At 46.2% G+C, this 22,026-nt stretch overlaps 1 protein-coding gene across 1 annotated transcript in view; it reads right to left on the bottom strand.

Moving 5' to 3' along the window:
• The window catches only part of LOC311223437 (RNA polymerase II elongation factor ELL-like), a gene marked incomplete at its 5' end in the record, with an annotated part of 117,207 nt that extends 116,871 nt beyond the window's left edge, over positions 1-336 (bottom strand). Inside the window, one exon of the mRNA XM_084308224.1 lies at positions 178-336. Within this exon, the coding sequence (XP_084164350.1) occupies positions 178-336 (159 nt within the window). The remainder of the gene's footprint in view (positions 1-177) is intronic.
• Between the last annotated feature and the right edge of the window lie 21,690 nt (positions 337-22,026).

Below are 22,026 nucleotides of genomic sequence, written 5' to 3'. Positions count from 1 at the left end.
CTTGCACCATCTTGATTATGGTTAGCTCCGCTTCTCTCCTTTCCTCTAGACTGGTGGCTTCACAGGACTTTGGCTGGTGACCTTTCCTTTCTTTCACATGGCGCTGGAGTCTGGCGATAGCTTTCACCAGTCTGAGAACTTGTGTACGCGCGCTAGCAGCGGCCAGACTTCTTTCACCCGTGTGGTGAGCACCTGGGCCTTCCTAAGTTCAGGGTCGTCGCTTGCGATCTCTCCCACCTTGCCTTCTCCACTTGGTAACCCTTTCTGCCAAAGCAAGTCTGGGCCGGTGACCCAGTTAGAGGCTATCGGTGGCTCTGCTGAGACCTCTTGAGGCATGGTCGGCTGGATTCTCTTCCGCCGCCACATACCTCCATTGTGTAGACTCTGTGCTTTGCTTGATGTGTTCCATTTTCGACTGGAACCTTAGATTCTCTTGGGGGATGGGGGTGGCCTCTGCCGTTCTTTCAGCAACGTCAGGCTCCAGCATCTTTATGTCATCTGCTGTAATAACCTCTGGTCTGTCTCCTGAAGAACCTCTGGTCTGTCTCCTGGAGAACCTCTGGTCTGTCTCCTGGAGAACCTCTGGTCTGTCTCCTGAAGAACCTGTGGTCTGTCTCCTGGAGAACCTCTGGTCTGTCTCCTGAAGAACCTCTGGTCTGTCTCCTGGAGAACCTCTGTGTTGAGAGCCTTTGCTGTCATTTCGCGGATCAAGGTTGGGTCACTTTGTGTATCGCGGAGTGCGATACATCTGTCTTCTTGCCTTGTTTCTGCTACAGCTAGCAGTGGAGACCGCTGCTGGTTTTGCCTTGGTTGTGCTTCCGCTGGCAGTGGCGCCTGGTACCGGTCTTGCCCTGCTTGTGGTGCAGCTTGCAGTTGGGGTTGCCCTGGTGGTGCTGCAGCTGGCCGTGAAAAATGGTGCTGCCCTACGCTTGCCTGAGACGTGACTTCCTCTTTCACAGCGACGCCTCGCTCTTGCGACACCTTTATTTCTCCAGCTGGGTAGCCACTTTGGCTGGCTGCTTGCGCTGCACCTTTGGGCTGATCGTATACTTGCGGTCGTGCCGTGGCAGCCCTTAGCGTCTTCCTAGTTTCCAATCGCTTTACTTCTTCTTCTTCTACTTCTTCTTCTTCTACTACTTCTTCTTCTTCTTCTGCGGTTTCAGCATCCTGCTGAACCTTTCTCTGTGCAGCTTCTAGCACCCTTTGTCTGTCCGCGGCTTCTCTTTCAGCTGCTTGAGCTGCATGTAGCTTCTGCAGGGCTTCCAATAGCGTTCCTTCTCTGCGTTTAGCCTCTAGCCTTCCTTGTCTTTCCGCGGTTTCAGCGGCCTGCTGCACCTTTCTTTCCGCGGTTTCAGCGGCCTGATGCACCTTTCTTTCCGCGGTTTCGGCCCTTCGTTTGACCTTTCTTTCCGCGTTGTCGGCCGCCACTTGTGCCTTTAACTGTGCATCTTCGGCTACCAGTTTCCGCATTGCTTCAAGGTGCTCCTCTTGCGCCTCGAACAGTCTCCTTGCAAGTCTCTCTGTGTCTTGGTTGCAGCGGTTGATGGTGCGCCGTGCGTTACTTTCAGGCGCTTCAATGCTCTTCCAAGCCTCATAGGCTGCACCCAGCTTCTCAGCGGCACTGCCTATTGTAGTGACTTGTTGCATTACGTCGAGTGCGCCCGGGGTAATCAGCGCGTTCTCAGCCTCCTGCATCGCCGCCTGCCATCCTTTCTTGCACTTATCGAACCGCCGTGCAACCTTTGTCCTTTGCCCATCCTTCAGTTCTTGAGCCGCGGCCGTCAACTTGCGCTCTCTGGGCCTGTCTTGGCCCTCTGCCGCGGGTGTTGGCTCCTCCTCCACCATCGTCTTGGAATGGCAGCCACTATCGGACATCTTGATGTAATGCCCGGATGTTCGATGTTCTAGAATGTTCCGGAATGTTGTGGCAGCAGTAATGTTCTAGACTTACTGTAGTTGTTGTGAAGGATCAGATTAAACCGAATATATATATTTATTTATGGATATATATTTAATAGTACTTGTATATCGTTTGATATCCCTTGTATATTCCTTGTACATATACACTGAATATCCCTTTAGTCTACTAACAGCCCATAATAGTTTCATTCTCTCATTGGACAAGAACCTGGCGCCAGCAGCCAAGCCCCTTGGTTCAAGTTCAATCGTGCCGACGAACATGTCGTTACTAGCCCCGGTTCCGCGTAGGAATACGTCTGCCGAAATACGAATGGTACTATTTGTTCACAGCGCATATATATATGGCGCAAGTAAAGTAGAACTTTCTTTTTAGTCCCTTAGCCCTTAGTTCTTTACCCTCCAACCTAGTGGCAAGACGTTAAGCCTCACCCACGATACACGTGTGGTGCAGTATGGTCAATTTGGCCTCAGAATGGCATTGAGACATCGTGTGGATTAATAGTTGAATTGTCATAGTTTGGCACTATACCGTCGAGTGGGACGTATTTCTATTAAGTTAATAATAGTCTATTATGTATGGTGCATCGTTCGGTTAGAGTTATAAAGTGAGCAGTACCCCCATCGTTCCTCGCGTTATCTAGAGTCTTAACCAGGCTGGGCAGACCACGTGTGGTGCTTTCATCCGAGGAGTTCTGGGCCAGGACGAGTGGACCTGCACATTGGATTACCTTACCCGGACGACGGCGAGCCCTACACGGCTTGGATTATCTACTTGCTTTGGGTGCTTTGATTATGCTATGGATAACAGCCAACACTGGTAAGTGTTGGAACTACCCCCCGAGAGGAGTCCAGGTGAGACGGCGCTCTACCCCGAGTGAGGTCGCCTCACGTCTCTTCGTTGTGGACCGGCAGCTACCGTCTACAAGAGGGCCCAGCTGTATTCATCTGTGGACCGAGGTTCTGTGGGCACCGTGTTCAGCACTCTGAATTCTCCCAAGAAATCGTTGGCCAGATGGGATATCGCCGGCGGCTCTCCTAACCCCCACCCCTCTACTGACTTACAACCAGCGGGACCCCCTTTTAGTGTATCCAGCTATAATCATTTAAGTACCATCGCTATAGTTCCCTAAAGAACCAGGTTGCATACTTGCTCCCTGCTTAACCAGAGATTGGACATTCAATGTTGATTTGCCTACGAATACTCATTTGCCTTACAAGTGCATTCAAATCATAAATGTCATTAAGTGAACGTTGTATATACCCTTTGCTATATAAAATATTCGATTTATACATTTGTGTGGACTTCGTTTCATGGTAGGAAAGTGTTCATCATATCTATATCATGTACTGTGTGGCCAGTAGTTAAAGTACATAATCGGTAGTGGTTTAATGATACCATACTTATCAATACAGTCAGGGAATTGTACCCCTCAGTTACAATTGGTCCTTCGAGCCGGAGGGTAACTAGTGTAATATTAATATAGTGTTATTAATATTGAAATGGCCTATGATGAACACTCCACGAAACGGTCCTCCTAACGTAGAACGCCCGCGGCGCAGACGACAGACACCTCAGTACTTAGAGGATTACGCTGTCAGTCAACTACCTAGCCTTCGACAAACGGTAAACGCGGTAAAAGTAGAAAGTAAAATTATGTCTGACCTTAACGACCAGGTTACCCCGACCACAGAGGCCCTAGTGGGTTCTAATGTAACTGACCAAGCTCACGGTGGGGACCAGGAGGGAGCTGACATGCCTTTACCCCCGCCAATACCGAAGAAGTAGTCCCCGACCAGCCCCGGGAGGAAGACAACCCTACAGAGAGAGAACTCTGCACGGAAGAAGAGGAGGAGAGCGCCGAGGAAATAGAGCTCCGGGACTCCCCAACGAGTACCGCCAGGAGCGGCTCACCTCTACAACCGTCTTCCCCCAGCGAAGCGGAGAGGATGCTATCACAGGCGTTCCTCGCCAGCCTGACAGCCTCTACCGAACGCGATCGACTTCAGGGTGAACGCGATCGACTTCAGGGTGAACGCGATCGACTCCAGACACAGCAACGGAGCGAAGAAGAGCGCATACGCCTGGAGATGAGACGCCTTCAGACGGAAGAGAATATGGCAAGAGACCGAGCAGACACCCAGCGTGCCGCTGCCGGTGCCCAAAGAGAAACAGAGCGCGACCTCGCTCTCATCCAGCGCGAAACCGAGCGCGACAGACTACAGGGCGAGCGCGACAGACTACAAGCCGAGCGCGACAAGTTACAAGCGCAGCTAATGGAGCAGCTGATCCTCAAGGCAACACCCTCTCCCTCCGCCAGGGGTTCAAGGAACTCGTCGAGACAACAGTCAAGGGCAGCGTCTCCTAACCGAGCAAGCGACCCTGAACTTGACCAACAGACCAAGCCTATACCCCCCGCAGACCCCCTTCCCAGACCGGTCCAAGCGAGACCCAGCTACAAGGAAGGAGCGGCATACACTGCGGAGAAGCTAAATAAACAACTACAGGATCTAGAGGACCTGATAGAAGAAGAAGAGGGAGAGGAGGAGAACCAAGCCCGACGACAGCACAGTACTCCACCGGACCAGGAGGTCCAGTACAGCCCAGGCTATACCCCCGCGGCGCTGCGCTACAGACCCCCGACCCTATTCACGGGTGAGCACGACGCACGACCAGCCCCGAGGAATAGCACCTGGACCAGCGGGCCATGGTACCCTGCCGGTACCAGCCCACAGAGAGGCGCAAGAGGAGACTCGCCTAGGAGGCCTCTCCCCCAACGCTCGCCGATGTATCAGCCATCCACGGCGTCATACATTGCCACACCGACGTTTCCAGACTTCACCTATGAGAATCGAGCACAGTACACGGAGCTCCGGATGTGCTTAGAGACAATGATGGTGGATGTCGCTGATGAACGCCACAAGTATGCAATATTACTGAAGCACCTGAAAGTACCGCGAGCGCACAATATAGCGCTAGCCTATGCCACCTCTACGACCCCATACACCGCGGCTCTAGCAGCGCTGGACCAGAGATATGGACGTATATGGGATTACGTAATCCAAGAGATAAGGCATATTGACCGCCTACCCCCAGCAACAGACAATCGCTCATTAGACGACCTGTCTATAAAAGTGCAGTCCCTGGTAGGGATGCTGGGAGCGCAACGAGAAAAGGGTATGCACGAGCTATACGCCAACTCTAACGTCGAGAGGATTTTAGAGAAGCTGCCACCCGCCAGACAAGAGCGCTTCAGGTGGCAGAGAGACCACCGTGATCCTAACGGTCCCGAACCATCCCTCCTCGATCTAGCCGACTTCCTGGCGAGAGAAGTCAGCAGCTTACGACTGGATACGTTCGTGCGGAGCACACCAAGCTCCAGAGAGGGACCCAGGAGAATAAACGATGGAAGAAGATCGGTGACTGTCATGCACCAATCAGAATCAGTACCGAGCAGTAAGAACCACAGTACCCCCTCGAGAAAAGAGAAGTGGAAGATGGTGTGCCCGTACTGCGAGAAGGAACACTGGCTGTCACAATGTGACCTGTTCACAAAGATGAATGCAGAAGAAGTGAGTCAATGGATAAAGTCCAACAGGCGCTGTTACCGATGTGCGCGCAGTCACATGGCAGCCGAGTGCCGCCTAAAGAAGAGGTGCAGTCGGTGTGACGGAGCACACCTAGATGTCCTACACGACAGTAACAGAAGAAAGCCTGCACCTGCACCATCGAGCAGCACCAAGGCAAGTGTCATGTACATTGACCCCGCCAGCAGCAGCGGCGCCCAAGTGCTCTTAAAGGTAGTCCGTGTAACATTGAGCTACCAAGATAAAGTCATGGACACTTACGCCGTCCTTGATGACGGGTCAGAGAAGACCCTTCTGCTCGCGTCCGCTGCGGCCCAGCTGGGACTGCGGGGGAGCGAGAACCAAATGACGATTCGGACAATAAGAAGAGATTTAAAGACGATAAAGGGCGAGAATGTCTCCTTCACTATCGCAGCAAGCGGGCAGCCAGAGCGACGGTATAGGATTACAAATGCTTTCACCAGCCAAGAAATAGGACTATCACAGTACACCTACCCCATCGCCAAACTGATGGATAAATATGTGCACCTGCGTCAACTACCTATCCCGCTCATAGACGGCGCCACCCCGACCCTGCTGATAGGCTCCGACCATGCAGACCTCATAGTCCCGATAGACCGGGTCCATACAGGACCCCGAGGCTGTCCTGCAGCAGTCGAGACCCGCCTAGGATGGACACTACAAGGCCCCCTCGCTAAATCTCTCAACCGAACAGCAGCCACTAGCTGCCTCCACTCCAGAGCGACAGAAGAAGACACCACTCTCCTGCAGCATGTCGAGAGGCTATGGACACTAGAGACAATGCCCTTTAAGAACGAAAAGAAAGACATTCGTTCTAAAGAAGACATTTACGCCATAAACCTCCTCGAGCAAGGGACAAAGAGAGTCACAGTCGGCGGAGTGATGAGATACGCAACTCCACTCCTGAGGCGAGAGGGAATGCCCACCTTTCACGCAAAGAAAGACGCTACGGAGCGGTATCTATTGAACACAGAGCGGCGCCTAGCCAAAGACCCCGCTCAAGAGAGTGTGTACCGCGCTGAGATTGAGAAGCTAATCACAGCGGGACACGTAAAGAAGATTGACTGGCGACGCCGTGCGCTGCTCCGCGCCTCTCTGATCAAAGGCGGCTTTGATCTCAGGCAGTGGGCCAGCAGCGACCCGCACGTATTGCGCAGCCTCTCCCCCGCGGACAAGGCTGCCAGCAGCGAGACCTGGATGGCGACAATCCCAGGAGAAGCCCAAGAAATGACACTAGGACTAGTCTGGCGCTTCAAAACAGACTCGCTCCACTATAGACACAAACCCCTGACCACGGAGCAGGGAAGGTCGACGGCGATACCGACCACCAGACGGAGTGTGTACAGAACACTCGCCAGACAATATGACCCGTTGGGATGTATTCTACCTTACACCACCAGGGCAAAGATGATTGTACGAGCACTATGGGACAAGGACCAGGGCTGGGACGACCCAATACCCGCACACCTTGCCTCCACATGGAGGGAGTGGGAGACGGAGCTCCGCTCACTCCCAGGCGTCAATATACGCCGCAGCTACTTCCCACCCACAGTGAGGCCAGAGACATGCAAGATGGATCTACACGTCTTCAGTGACGCCTCCGAAGTAGCCTATGGATCGGTGGCCTACTTGCGTGCCCAAGAGAAGGGAGGAGAGATACACACTGCTTTCATCCTGGCTCGCTCAAGAATAGCCCCACGAAAGCAACAATCTATCCCGCGTCTAGAGCTCTGCGCAGCCCTAGCAGGAGCGCATCTAGCCACGTTAATCCAACGTGAACTCACCATTCCGGTGCACAGAACAATCTTGTGGTCAGATTCCACGACAGTACTCACATGGATCAAGTCTGATTCATGCAGATACAAGGTCTTCGTGGGAGTCAGAGTCACCGAGATTCAAGAGTTAACAGAAGCAGCGAGCTGGCGGTATGTGGACACCAAACACAACCCAGCTGACGTCATCACCCGGGGAATGTCCCTAGATGACCTCACCCGTCGCAACATCTACAGTGACGGACCCGAGTTCCTCAAGCTCCCGGAAGAAGAGTGGCCTACGCCCACCCCACGGGAAGCGAGTAAAGAGGAGGCTGAGAACAAGAAACCTATGTTCTGTGGACTGAGCACAGTCGCCTCCACAGACCCCAACATAGATGATTGCATTACCCTACAGAGTGCGCAGCTAAAGACATTCCTGTGGCACCACCCAGAGATTCAGTCCACTGCAGACATTTCAGCAGCTGACTACGAAGAAGCAGAACTTCTTCTACTACAACGAGCACAGAGAGACTCGTTCCCCGATGAGCTAGACTGTCTACAGGGAGGAAAGCCCGTCCCATCAGACAGCAGATTGCTCCACCTGGCACCCGAGAGCGACGCCCATAATCTCATCAGAGTGGGTGGTCGTCTGCGGAGAGCCCCCGATCTACCGGATGACGTTAAGTACCCGATAGTCTTGAACAGCCGACACAAGGTCACAGAGCTGATCATAAAGAAATACGACGAGGATGTACACCACGCAGGAGCAGAGAGAGTCTTCGCGGAGATCAGACGTCGCTATTGGATACTTCAAGGAAGAGAAGCAGTGCGACGCTTCCAGCGAACCTGTCTAGACTGCCGAAAGTGGCGCGCGCAGCCCAGCATACCCCGGATGGCTGACCTACCTCCCTGTCGCCTCCGACTCGGCGACAAGCCATTCCACTCCACAGGCATGGACTGTTTTGGCCCGTTGTACATAAAGAAAGGAAGAGGAACCGAGAAGCGGTGGGGTATTGTATTCAAATGCATGACCACCAGAGCGATACATATCGAACTCCTTCCAACCATGAGCACAGACTCATTCCTTATGGCCTTCCGAAGATTCACATCACGGAAAGGAAAACCGTCTACATTGTTGTCTGATCACGGGACAAACTTCAAAGGCGGAGAAAGAGAGCTGAGAGAGAGCTTCCAAGCTATGGGCCCAGAACTTAAGACCCACCTCGCTCCATCCCAGATTGACTTCCAGTTTAATCCCCCGAACGCACCCCACTTCGGTGGAACCTGGGAACGAGAAGTACGTTCTATAAAGACAGCCCTGTACGCCGTGCTTGGGGCCCAGACCGTGGCGGAAGAAGTCCTAATGACAGTCCTCACGGAGATCGAGGGAGTATTGAACTCAAAGCCCCTCGGCTACGTCTCCAGTGATGTGGCAGATGTCGACCCAGTCACCCCCAACACACTCTTGATGGGGCGGCTGGACCCCGCGCTACCCCAGACAATGTACAGGCCTGAAGAAGCGAACGGCCGAAGAATGTGGAGGTACAGTCAAGTACTAGCTGACAAGTTTTGGAACAGCTTTCTACTCAACTACCTACCGTCTCTACAGACCCGCCAGAAGTGGGTAAAAGAGAGAGACAATTTGACAGAAGGAACAGTCGTCATGATTATCGACCAGTCACTACCCAGAGCTATGTGGCCGGCTGGCCGCGTAAGCAAAGTGATCACCGGTGCCGATGGCAAGGTCCGAGCAGCTGAGGTGCTCGTCCAAGGGCGAACTTACACACGACCCGTGGCGAGGCTAATAGAACTGCCCAGACTCCCAGACACTATCGATGACGACCATGACCCCATGACTTTGTGAGTTGACTGACCCTTACAGCGGACCTTGAGTGGTAGACAGTGCGGTTAATCTGTCTCTGCTTAGCTAATTAGGTGGGACTAATTAGGGGGCGGCTGTTGTGAAGGATCAGATTAAACCGAATATATATATTTATTTATGGATATATATTTAATAGTACTTGTATATCGTTTGATATCCCTTGTATATTCCTTGTACATATACACTGAATATCCCTTTAGTCTACTAACAGCCCATAATAGTTTCATTCTCTCATTGGACAAGAACCTGGCGCCAGCAGCCAAGCCCCTTGGTTCAAGTTCAATCGTGCCGACGAACATGTCGTTACTAGCCCCGGTTCCGCGTAGGAATACGTCTGCCGAAATACGAATGGTACTATTTGTTCACAGCGCATATATATATGGCGCAAGTAAAGTAGAACTTTCTTTTTAGTCCCTTAGCCCTTAGTTCTTTACCCTCCAACCTAGTGGCAAGACGTTAAGCCTCACCCACGATACACGTGTGGTGCAGTATGGTCAATTTGGCCTCAGAATGGCATTGAGACATCGTGTGGATTAATAGTTGAATTGTCATAGTTTGGCACTATACCGTCGAGTGGGACGTATTTCTATTAAGTTAATAATAGTCTATTATGTATGGTGCATCGTTCGGTTAGAGTTATGAAGTGAGCAGTACCCCCATCGTTCCTCGCGTTATCTAGAGTCTTAACCAGGCTGGGCAGACCACGTGTGGTGCTTTCATCCGAGGAGTTCTGGGCCAGGACGAGTGGACCTGCACATTGGATTACCTTACCCGGACGACGGCGAGCCCTACACGGCTTGGATTATCTACTTGCTTTGGGTGCTTTGATTATGCTATGGATAACAGCCAACACTGGTAAGTGTTGGAACTACCCCCCGAGAGGAGTCCAGGTGAGACGGCGCTCTACCCCGAGTGAGGTCGCCTCACGTCTCTTCGTTGTGGGCCGGCAGCTACCGTCTACAAGAGGGCCCAGCTGTATTCATCTGTGGACCGAGGTTCTGTGGGCACCGTGTTCAGCACTCTGAATTCTCCCAAGAAATCGTTGGCCAGATGGGATATCGCCGGCGGCTCTCCTAACCCCCCCCCCTCTACTGACTTACAACCAGCGGGACCCCCTTTTAGTGTATCCAGCTATAATCATTTAAGTACCATCGCTATAGTTCCCTAAAGAACCAGGTTGCATACTTGCTCCCTGCTTAACCAGAGATTGGACATTCAATGTTGATTTGCCTACGAATACTCATTTGCCTTACAAGTGCATTCAAATCATAAATGTCATTAAGTGAACGTTGTATATACCCTTTGCTATATAAAATATTCGATTTATACATTTGTGTGGACTTCGTTTCATGGTGGGAAAGTGTTCATCATATCTATATCATGTACTGTGTGGCCAGTAGTTAAAGTACATAATCGGTAGTGGTTTAATGATACCATACTTATCAATACAGTCAGGGAATTGTACCCCTCAGTTACAGTAGTGCTGCTACTGAAGAGCCATCGTGGTGCATCCAAGTTTTACTGTAACTGCCTCTCTTGCAATGATGACGCAACCCGTCTTTGATCTTTACTGATTGGCTTTATTTCCGTTCGAAGAGAACATCTTCATTCCGAACCGTAAAACTGTGAAAACATACATGAAATACAATAAATCACTGATCAAACCATAACAACATACGTACATATTATCTCTGCTTGTATAGGCGTGGCACCGGTCCTTGCAAGGTTGGTTGTATAATCCACTGAACTTAACCTACAAGCACATTACGGCCCCAAACGTACCTTGTTGACTGCATGCAATATGAGAGGAAAGTTAAGAGCTCTGGTGTCAATGTGGCTTGTACGATGGTCGTGGAGGAGTGAAGGAACGAACCTTATAGTGTCTCTCTATTTATACCCTATGGCCGGGTCTACTATGACATCACCGCTATGACATCACAATGTTCCAGAACGTTCTAGCCTGTTCTAACCGGGACTACTATGACATCACCGCTATGACATCACAATGTTCCAGAACGTTCTAGCCTGTTCTAACCGGTGCTACTATGACATCACACTGCAGCTAACTGGAATTACACTATGACACTCCTGCAGTTACATAAACCGTTCCCGAAAAGAACATAAGCCAACATAGGAAAATCAAAACTTAATCTGCAATACCCGAGATTCATGGTAGAGAAAAACAGATTGTAGGTTAAATTTGACTATAAGATTCTAGAACCCTGTTTTTAAACATCTTTCTAGCATAGTTCTATACTAAAATTATACTGTGAATTTCCAGACCTATCTTGTGGTTGGACCAGCACCAGCAGTAGCAAACCCTCCCTTATAGTGTTAATTTTGGCAGCTATTTTCATTTTAGTTTAGTCATGTGTCAAGTGCTCCTTTTTCGTTTTCATCATATTTTAGTCATCTTCATTTATTTTTCGTTTAGTCAGTTTTAGTCAACTAAATGTCTGAGCATTTTAGTCTTAGTCAGTTTTTGTCTCAATTTTGTCTTTTTTGTTTTAGTCTAGATTTTGTCGACGAAAACGGATGACATTTTTGTCTAATTTTTGTTAATGTACAAAAAAATATATATATATATATAAATTAATAATAATAACAATGTATTTTATTTATAAGGCGCCTTTCAAGGCACTCAAGGTCGCAGTACAACAATTTAAAAACAGTTAATTTACAATCACAATCCATTAAAAAATATCAGACAAATATCAGACAATTGTAAAACTTTTTTTTTCTTTTCTTTTTTACAGCTACTGTTTTATATATACTGTTTTTTAGTAATAACTAGAAAGTAATGGTATTTATTCAACAACAGGTGATTGTATAGATTAGTATTAGTATCATTAAAAGTTCTATGCTCAACTATGCTTCACCCACGGAAAGGTTGTTGGCACATTGGTTCCACACGGACATTATGTTGTTGCACTTGCTTCCAGAAGGCTCCGTTTAGGTCAGCTAGTAGCAGAGGCTCTGTTGTGATTTTAAATGCACAATAAATATTCAACATTCTCTTTTGAGACTCCGCCTCAGACTCTTATCATTTGGCACTAAAAGCTAAACATTGTCACCGGTATGGCTGTCTGCATTATGTCATTAATTGTGTGCGAGAGGTCGATCAGTGACCACGTTAGAGTGAGCTATAGGTTAGCCACTAGCTAACGCGAGCTAGATGGAAATACAAACAATGTAACGTTTACTGGTGAAAAAGTGATTTACCTTGGAATACTCCTTTGCCAACTTGCTGTACTTTGCTTGCAGGTCTGCAGCTGGATTATGAATAGTCCCAACTTTAGCCAAGGTAACGTTAAGCTAAAACTAGCTTTTCAAATAGCTCCAGCTAATGCTAATAACGGAGCTCCCCGTCACACTGCTCTGTCGGGGCGATGGCATTAAGAAAAGTTATAATTATTTTGTCTCGTCTTGTTTTAGTCAACAATATCAACATACATGAAGAGAAATTTCGTCCTGGTTTTTGTAAATTACATTTTTGTGTCCTCAGTTGTGGTCAACGATATTTAATAAACTATTTAGTCTCGTTAGCGTGACATGGTCTTCAATAACGTGACGTCACGTCTCGTTGTCGTCGTGAAAAAAACCTTAGTTGACGAACATCTTTCGTCACCATTTTAGTCAACAAAATTAACACTGCCTTATACCCACTGAAATCCAATCCACAGATCAGACGAAAACAAAAACTGTAAACAAAGCACAGTACCATGTTGTCAACTTTTGCCTAGAGGTTTCTGTTTGACGACATTACAGACTCTACCTTTAATGCTGGGTTTAAAAAGTGATTCATAAATGTTTTTAGTTACTGTACCTATTAAATCCACTTCAGCTATAGATAGTGAGGAGATGACACAGTTAAAGGAACACGCCAACATTTTGGGAAATTAGCTTACCGCCTTCTCCAGAGAGAGACAAGAAGATTCCAGTTTCCTCTCTGTACGTTCAGTAGAAAGCTATCTGGCTGCATGTTAGCCTGTCCGCTTCCATTCATTGTGCTAAGCTAGGCTAATGTGCAGCCAGAATGCCAGATAGCTTTCTACTGAATGCACAGAGAGAAAACTGGTATCTATCTTCTTGTGTCTCTCTGGAGAAGACGATAAGCTAATTTCCCAAAATGTTGGCGTGTTCTTTTAAAGGGATATTTCACTTTTGTTGAACTTCTACTACTTGTAGATGCACTTACATAGAGGTAAGACTGTTGAAACTTCTACTAAAGTGAAATGTTTTTTTTGTGTCTTGGAAATAGGGGGTGTAACACAATACTAGGAATATGTTCCTAATATTCTGTACACTTGAGTATATAACGGTAGCACCATGAGCGTGTCAATGTTCCTGAAAGGGTGCCTCTAAAATTAGTGTCCCAGATGTGAATATCTCTACCATGGCAACATGGGGAGAGGGCCATAATTGGCCAAGTGGCGGGGCTCATCTAGAGAGAAGGCCTTAGGTACTGAAGGAGAGAGAGAGAGAGAGAGAGAGAGAGAGAGAGAGAGAGAGAGAGAGAGAGAGAGAGAGAGAGAGAGAGAGGAGAAGAGGAGAAGAGACTCACTCACCAACGCCCATTATTGTTGATGCAGATATCCACTGTGTGTTCTCCCCTGAGCTGATACACTTGCTGATAATATTATGAAGGGTGGAGAATGCTGGTTCTGGCTCTGTCTAGTCCCAGGTCCCAGGAGCCCTTTAGCTATATATAAACAGTATACTAGACTCACTGGTCCACTTTGTCTGTATGTGAGAGGAATGGTCTTTAACCACCCCACCCTATCACACTACCCGATCATTGTACCAAATGCTAAATGTAATCTGTGGTGATTACTGTAACATTATTTGAAACTTGCATTGCTATTTTGCTGTAAGCATATTTTATAAGACACCCATTATTATTATTATTATTATTATTATTATTATTATTATTATTATTATTATTATTATTATTATTATTATTATTATTATTATTATTATTATTATTATTATTGTTACAAAGGGTCAGATTAAACCGAATATATATATTTATTACTTGAGATATATTGTATAATATTTGTATATCGTCTGATATCCCTTGTATATTCGTTGTACATATACACGGAATCTCCCTTTACCTAGGTACAGGTAATATTCATTCTCCTATTGGACAGCGACCCCTAGGCGCCAACGACCATACCCCCAATGTCGAGTTCAAAGCTACCGCTAAGACATGTCTCAACATGCCCAGGTTTGCGCAGTGATACGAGACAGAACTGAGGTTGGCACTAGATTATTCACCCTACGTATAAATACGTCGCAGGTGGATACAGAAGCACTTAGCCTAAAAGTGACTTAGACCAAACGTTGAAGCCTTCACCACGATACAACGTGCCGTGAAGTGGGCCCCCTTTGCCCCTAAATAGAGCCTTGAGAACCGCGTGCAAATTGATAGCTAAAGTGTCAGAGTTTAACGCTGTATCGTCGAGTTCGACTTATTCTATTGTAAAGTAATAGTCTATTATGTATAGTGTATCGTGCGGCTACCGTTCTACAGTGACCAGCATTACCACCGGTTCGTCGTACCGAGCTAGTGCACTTATCCAGGCTGGGCGGCCTAACCTCGTGCCGCCATCCGAGGAGTCCTAGACGAGAACCGTGTGGATATGTACACCGGAGAACCTACACCGACGAATGCAGAGCCTTTTCCGGCTGGATTATATTGCTTTGGTACTGTGGCTGCTGGAACAGAGAACCGTCTACCCCACTGCTGTGTGGGATCTACCCTGTGAGGAGCACCGTCGAGCCCGCCTCTAGGACCCACAGAGGCTGGCTAGCTTTCATCCATGCTGCCATGCATACCGGAGTATAGCTGTTGCTTTGTCTACGGACCAAAGGATTATTGCACCGTCTCCTGTATCTGGAGTCTCTTTATTCCTCGTTGATCCAGACTTTTGCTCCCGACAATTCCTCTCCCCTGCTGGCTTACAACCGGAGGGAACCCCCTTAGTATCTCCAGCTGACTACGAGTGTGCCTTATATAATTCTTATGCTACAGGTGGTATTAATTATACCCATCTTAATATGCTCATGGATTTACGCTCTTGACCTACTTAAGTGTTCTTCGCCATATAAGCGCAATTCATGATTCTCAATATTGTAACCTACTATTGCTGCTCTGCTAATAAATACTTCTAAATATGACTTTCTTTGTTAAGCCGTATTATTGTGTGGGTGTTCACCATATATACCGTGTACTGTATGGCCAGTAATTAAAGTACATAACTAAGTAGTGGTTTAATGATACCATACTCTCAATACAGTCAGGGAATTGTACCCCTCAGTTACAATTATTATTATTATTATTATTATTATTATTATTATTATTATTATTATTATTATTATTATTATTATTATTATTATTATTATTATTATTATTATTATTATTATTATTATTATTTTTATTATATATATTTTTTACCATTTATTACCATAAATAACTGGCCTTTTGGTGGCCCCAAACACACACATACCCACAACTAATTAGATAGCTTTAAAAAACAATGCAATGCGATGATGTCATAAACTGTCTGACTGTAATAACATTCCAATAACATCCTGCAACTTCACATCACCCGCTGTCTAATTAGTAACACCTACGTGCACATCTTATATTGTAGCGGGCATTGTAATCATTTTTGTGTGTCTTTCTCTCCACGCGCCTCTTGGCTTGTAACCGCACTTATGTAAAATTGTATTTGTGTCAAATGTATTTATATAGCCTAGCATCACAAACACACTGTGTGTCTGAATGGGCTTCACAGACCCACACCACGATGGAGCAACATCCCTTGACCTCAGCCCTCCATGGGAGACCTGCGGTGGGTCAGGCATGCAACAGGTGCAGAGTGGGGTACCCTACATCTATCCATCTACCCATATTTCAGGATGCAAATGGAAATGATAATTTTTTTTTTCTTTTTAGATATACAAGCATTGTTAACAGTGCACATCAAATTAAATCACTGTTTAAATAAATGTCTTATACAAGATATGCCCCTAATACCTGCTATCTATTCCCCTACACACATATGCTCTTGCTCGCACCCCCCACCCTGGACCCCCCAATGGATAATCCATCCATTATCATTCACTACTAACCAGACACTACCATTATATGCTAGCTTTTATTCTCTCCACCACTTTTTTTTTTTTTTATTGGTCTTTTTCCCCCTCCATTTTCCGCCGATTTTCTCCCATCCCAATGTTAGTCGTATGCCAATTCCCAGTCCCTTCCTGGTCGCTGCGCACTTACCCCCCACAGTCAGATCATCTGGGAGAGTGGAGGCTACCACGTGCTTCCTCCGACACACGTCCAGCCAATCACCGCTTCTTTTCACCTGGCAGCGCGGATTCTCATTGAGAGGGCGTAGCGTGTGGGAGGACCACACTATCCCCCTCACGTCCAATCCGCGCTTAGCAGGCGCCCCCGACCGAACTGTAGGAGTCGCTGTTTACAACGACCCGGACCCACCCCGCCAGCTTCTCCCACCCTCTGATACAGCCAATTGTATCAGTGCAGACGGCCAGCCAAGCTGGTGACAACCCCGGAGTTGTGAGCTGGATTCGAACAGGCAAATCCAGCTCAGCTCCGGGGCTGGTGACGAACGCAATCTCCGCTCGGCCACCTAACCGCCTCTCTCCACCACTTCTAACCACATTGTCAATTTGGATTAATTGAGACCCAAAATTCTTGCTGTAGATATTTCTAGATAAATCACATCGAGATATGTAAGAATCCAGACCTTTCGGCAAATATTTTCCGGTTGAATCCATCGTGATGCTATCAGTTTTTTAGCCACTGTAATACCAGATAAAACCAATCTCTTTAGCTGTGGATGTACTGCATACTCAAAAACATCATTCAGCAGTAATACAGAGGGGTGTACAGGTATATTCAGAATTAAGAGATTTGATAATTGCTGGGTCACTTCTTTCCAGAATATCTTAACAGGTGGGCAGTCCCAGTACATGTGCATAAATGTCCCCTTGTCCCCATTTGTACATAAGGAGCATTTGGAGTCTTGTTTAAGACCCATTCTGTTCAGTCTTATAGGAGTCAGGTATGTCCTATGAATATAATTAAGATTAATAATTCTATGTTAAACTAGGAGGCCACATGTCTGAGATATATGACAACAACTATGGAGTTGCACAAGGGAGTTGCTTAGGTCCTTTACTCTTCTCCCTTTACATGTTACCGCTGGGTGATATCATCAGACAACATAATGTAGGTTTCCATAGCTATAATGTGGATGATACACAACTGTACATATCTGCTGAACCAAATGATACAGCGATTAACTCCATTACAGACTGCTTACTGGCAATAAATAAATGGATGAGTAAGAACTTCCTGAAACTAAACAAGAACAAAACTGAAATTCTAATTATCTGCCCCAAAACAAAAAAATAAACGTTAATAAAGAACCTGGGAGGACTAACCCCTTGGATCAAATCTGAGGTCACTAGTCTCTGGGTTATCATAGATTCAGAACTGAACTTCAATTCTCATATTAACAAAGTGACGAAAACATGGTTCTTCCATCTCAGAAATATAGCAAAAGTACGACCATTTATTAATCAAAACGATGCTGAGAAGCTAATTCATACATTCATATCTAGCCGGTTAGACTGTAATGCACTTTTGACGGGTCTCCCTAAGAAAACCACAGAGAGGCTTCAGTTAATCCAAAACTCTGCAGCCCGACTGCTAACTAGAACCAAAAGGAGAGAGCACATTAGTCCAGTCTTAGCTGCTTTACAGCTGGCTTCCTGTAACATTTAGAATTGACTTTAAGGTCCTTCTCCTTACATACAAAGCTCTAAATGGACAGGGACCTAGCTACATCGCCAACACTCTAATAAATTACAGGCCAGCAAGAACACTGCGATCATCAGCTACAGGACTACTAGAGACTCCCAGAAACAGTCAAAAGAGGATCGGTAATGCGGCCTTTATCAACTATGCCCCAAAACTGTGGAACAAACTACCCCAAAACATCAGGGAAGCCAACTCGCTAGACATCTTCAAAAGACAGCTTAAAACCTATCTCTTTGCTCAGGCATTTCAATGAAACATCAGGGATATCCTGACAAATTGTACCTTACCTGCACTATTCTTACCCTACCTACTTTCATACACTTCCAATCAAATTCATATGTCGGTTCTATGATGTTAGAGCGATGCTCTGTTGTTGTGAGCGACGCACTGCTCTGTTGTTCTATAAGGTAATTTTGAACTGTACTTTGTAAAGAAACTCAAAGTGTTAAGAGCGATGGACTGCTCTGTTGTATGTTAGAGCGACGGACTGCTCTGTTGTATGTTAGAGCGACGGACTGCTCTGTTGTCACACTTTTTTACTGTCCGTTCTGTTTTATTATTTTTAGCCTATTTTAAACTGAATCAAACCGCACTTTTTACTCTATCTAATCTATTCTATTTTATTATTTGTATTACTGAAGAACTGTGATTTGCCTTACCTTGCTACCTCTCTATCTCTTTGTATTTAAATCTTTTATTTTTTATGCTGGCTTATGCCTGTATTTCTTACTATTGTGAAGCACTTTGAACTGCAACCTCTGTATGAAAAGTGCTATACAAATAAAGTTATTATTATTATTATTATTATTATTATAAATTAAATACTTAGTAGGAAAAAAGTGTTTTTCCAAATATAGTTGGTGGAAATTCCAAAATGGCAGACTTCATGTGTTCTTTGGCAGATTTGTTGACACATACCAATACCAATTTCGTGAATGTATGAAAATGTGGCCTAATGGTGGTGCTAGAGAAAAGGTCAAAACCAATAGGCTTCTTTAGAGGTCATGAATGTGGACATATTTGAATGAAAGCTATTCAAATTATCACACGTACGATAGCAAGCTGTTTTTGTAGCCAATGAAATTCTGGAAATGACGATATCTCACTTGAGGGATATTTCCCAGGATATATACTGTATTGGTTTTCTCTCTGCCGAAAGGTCCAGACTCATTCAACATCTCCTGGAGTGCCAATGCATTGGTGCCAATGGCCATTTTGGATAAACATACTGTGACAGATCTCCTCCCCCCTCCTTGGGATACGTAAGGGAAGGGAGATGATTAGGACTGATGTAGCACACCTGCACAGCATTTAGGCACATTCACCTCACACACTAGCTGATTGCGCTGATATAGTACACCTGCACATAATTAGTAGAGACACACCCCACGTGCACTCGCAAGCATCTCCCGCAGTACATTAACCAGGAGAGGGACAGAGGTTAGTTGAGCGGAGTTTGGTGTTGGAGTAGAGAGAGTGTTATTAGTGTTCAGAGTTGTAACGGTGAGAGGAAGTAGAGGAGAGGAGATAGTGTGATAGGTGTGCCTTGTTGATGACCCCAGGAATGGCTGAGAAGTGAGAACCCCCCCCCCCCCCTGTGTACTGACCTTGTTTGGACCGGACGACGATGACCCTGAACCCTGGACAATCCCTCTTTCTGTCTGCAAGCCTGTATTCGTGTATCGACCCCGGAACGGAACCCGACTATTCTACTGCTTTACCCATCTGGATTTACCGCCTAATCAATAAATACTTGTATTGATTGATATTGCTCTTGTGTGGACCTTCGCTTTTGTTTGTATTTGAACCGTGGCGAACCTGCATCCTATCAGGTTCGTCACAATACCTATACATACCATTAGAAAAACATGTGTAAAACACAAATCTTCTGTGGTATTATCAACTTTGGACCTGTACTAGATAAGACATTGTGTTTTCCAGCTAATACCTCTCAGCTGGTACTTGTAAAAGGCATCTGTTTCAGACGTAAGTAAAAACAAAACAAACAAAAAAAGTTTATTTCAGTGTGTTCAAACCTCTGTAACTCTATTATAGTAGCACTCAGGGTCCTGTTCTGGAGGAATATTCTGAATGTTTCCTTTCAAAAGATGCCAGACTCATGCATGTGCTATAAATGGTTCAAGAATAGCTTTCAAATTACTTTGGGTATGCAATCGACAGATTCGACAGGCGTTTTATGCTAAATGTGCAGATGTGTTTTAATCATTCCCTTGCCTGCCTGGCTATGGCTACCCCACACCCAAGAGTAAAATACAAACTGGGCAGTAGCCTACATTAGCTAGGCAGTGTTCTTGGCTCCAAAAAGCACAGCTAATTGATTCATCAAAGCTAATTCATTGCTTGTGTTCCCATTGTGCAATTGTGACTTCAAACCCTGGCCAAAGGGCAAAGAGAATTTATGTAATTTTCCAAAGACTAGGCAAAACCCATTTTCTATAATATGGCCCCTTTTATAGTTAGCAGTATTCAGTCAGTGTATGTAATAGGGCTTTCTGTGTCACAACAAAGTAGTATGAAATAGAATCCCCCCCACCATAAAGATCACACAATAATCCGGCTGTTGCATTTCCAGTTGATTCATTGTACTCTTTCATTGTGTGGAGTTAACAACCATGTTAGGAAACTCACCAAGATATGGTCGGCAAGACTACATGTGTATGACTGGTGTAAATTTAGAAGAGGGGGGGAAAAGTCTGTAATTTTCCACTTGGGTAACGGCTATTGTTTCGTCCCCTGTGATAGAAGATTTCAATTACTCTGAATCCTCTTCACTATCTATCTAGGTCGTCCTCGGACGGGCCCTCCATCGGTGCTTCCAGTCATCCCGATCCTCCATGCATCTGGCTAGCTCGCCAGTGCTTTCTGTTCCCGCATCTCTCCTGAGTACGTCCACGTAGGTTAACGTGGGACGTCCTCGTGATCGATGGCCGTGTGTTGGTTCCCACAGCACAAGTTTGCTGGTTGGCATCTCATGGTGTCTCTGGCAGTGACCTGCCAGCCTCATTCTCCTGACTGCCACTTTATCGCTCACCTTTAGCACCCCCTCATACAAGTTTGCATTAGTGACATGCTCATCCCTGTTGATGTTGAGCACCACACTCTTCACTAAGTGCACAACAAAATGGAAAGGTTACACACAGCAAGCCGTTGTTCTGACTCACCAAGTCTAATTCTGTGTTTTCTTTTAACTTTTTATCTTCCATGGATAGTTGGATTTCAGTTAGATAAACTGGTTTGTGTCCTCTGTGACTTCCAGTCCAGTGTGTGACTTCCTGTTTCCTGCGTGGCCCAAATGGATGGAACATCAGCACCTATAGGTACTGTGTTCATGTTGGAAAAAAGTCTGAGAATTCTGGTACCTGAGTTGCCGATATGTGAGGTCACACCCTTTGATAGGAATCACAAGTGCCACCACTGACTAGTTCAACCACAAATAAATCCGAAAAGTTAACAGACATATCTTTGGTAGAATACGGTAGAAAACAAACTTGTGGCTAAAAGCCATAGTTTCGGTTTGAATGATTTACTCATTGCTACTGTTACAGCATTTCTCCCAGCTATGACTCATAGGTCAGTGACTCTGACTCACGTGAATGCAGGTCAGATGAAAAAGGTCACAACACAACTTGACGTTTTACAAGCGTTACAGCCAGAGTCAGGGGTCCCCTTTCTTTCCTGTGTAGTCCAATGGTATACATAATACGTATGTCGTTTTCTCTAGCACTGCTGGGGTTAGAGCCTCTAAGGAGGGTAGATGTTCTACAGCCGTGCAGGTTTTGATTCCATCAATGAGTTGACCTCTGAGTCTGAACGTTATAACATGTGGTTGTTGTTGTTGGTACAGTTCTGCTTTGATTACTCTCACAATTAGGAGGCTTGCACTTTACAAGTAGGTAAATTATGTTTAGAGTTCCCTAAAATGGAAGTACTCGAGTAGAACTGTATAGTGCTCGAGCAAAAGCACCGGGCTACTTGATACT

The sequence above is a fragment of the Notolepis coatsorum genome (assembly GCF_963971535.1).
Source record: "Notolepis coatsorum genome assembly, chromosome: 2".
NCBI classification, from domain to species: Eukaryota; Metazoa; Chordata; class Actinopteri; order Aulopiformes; family Paralepididae; genus Notolepis; species Notolepis coatsorum.
Note: the sequence above shows the minus strand (reverse complement) of the source record. Positions and strands in the feature narration are given on the sequence as shown.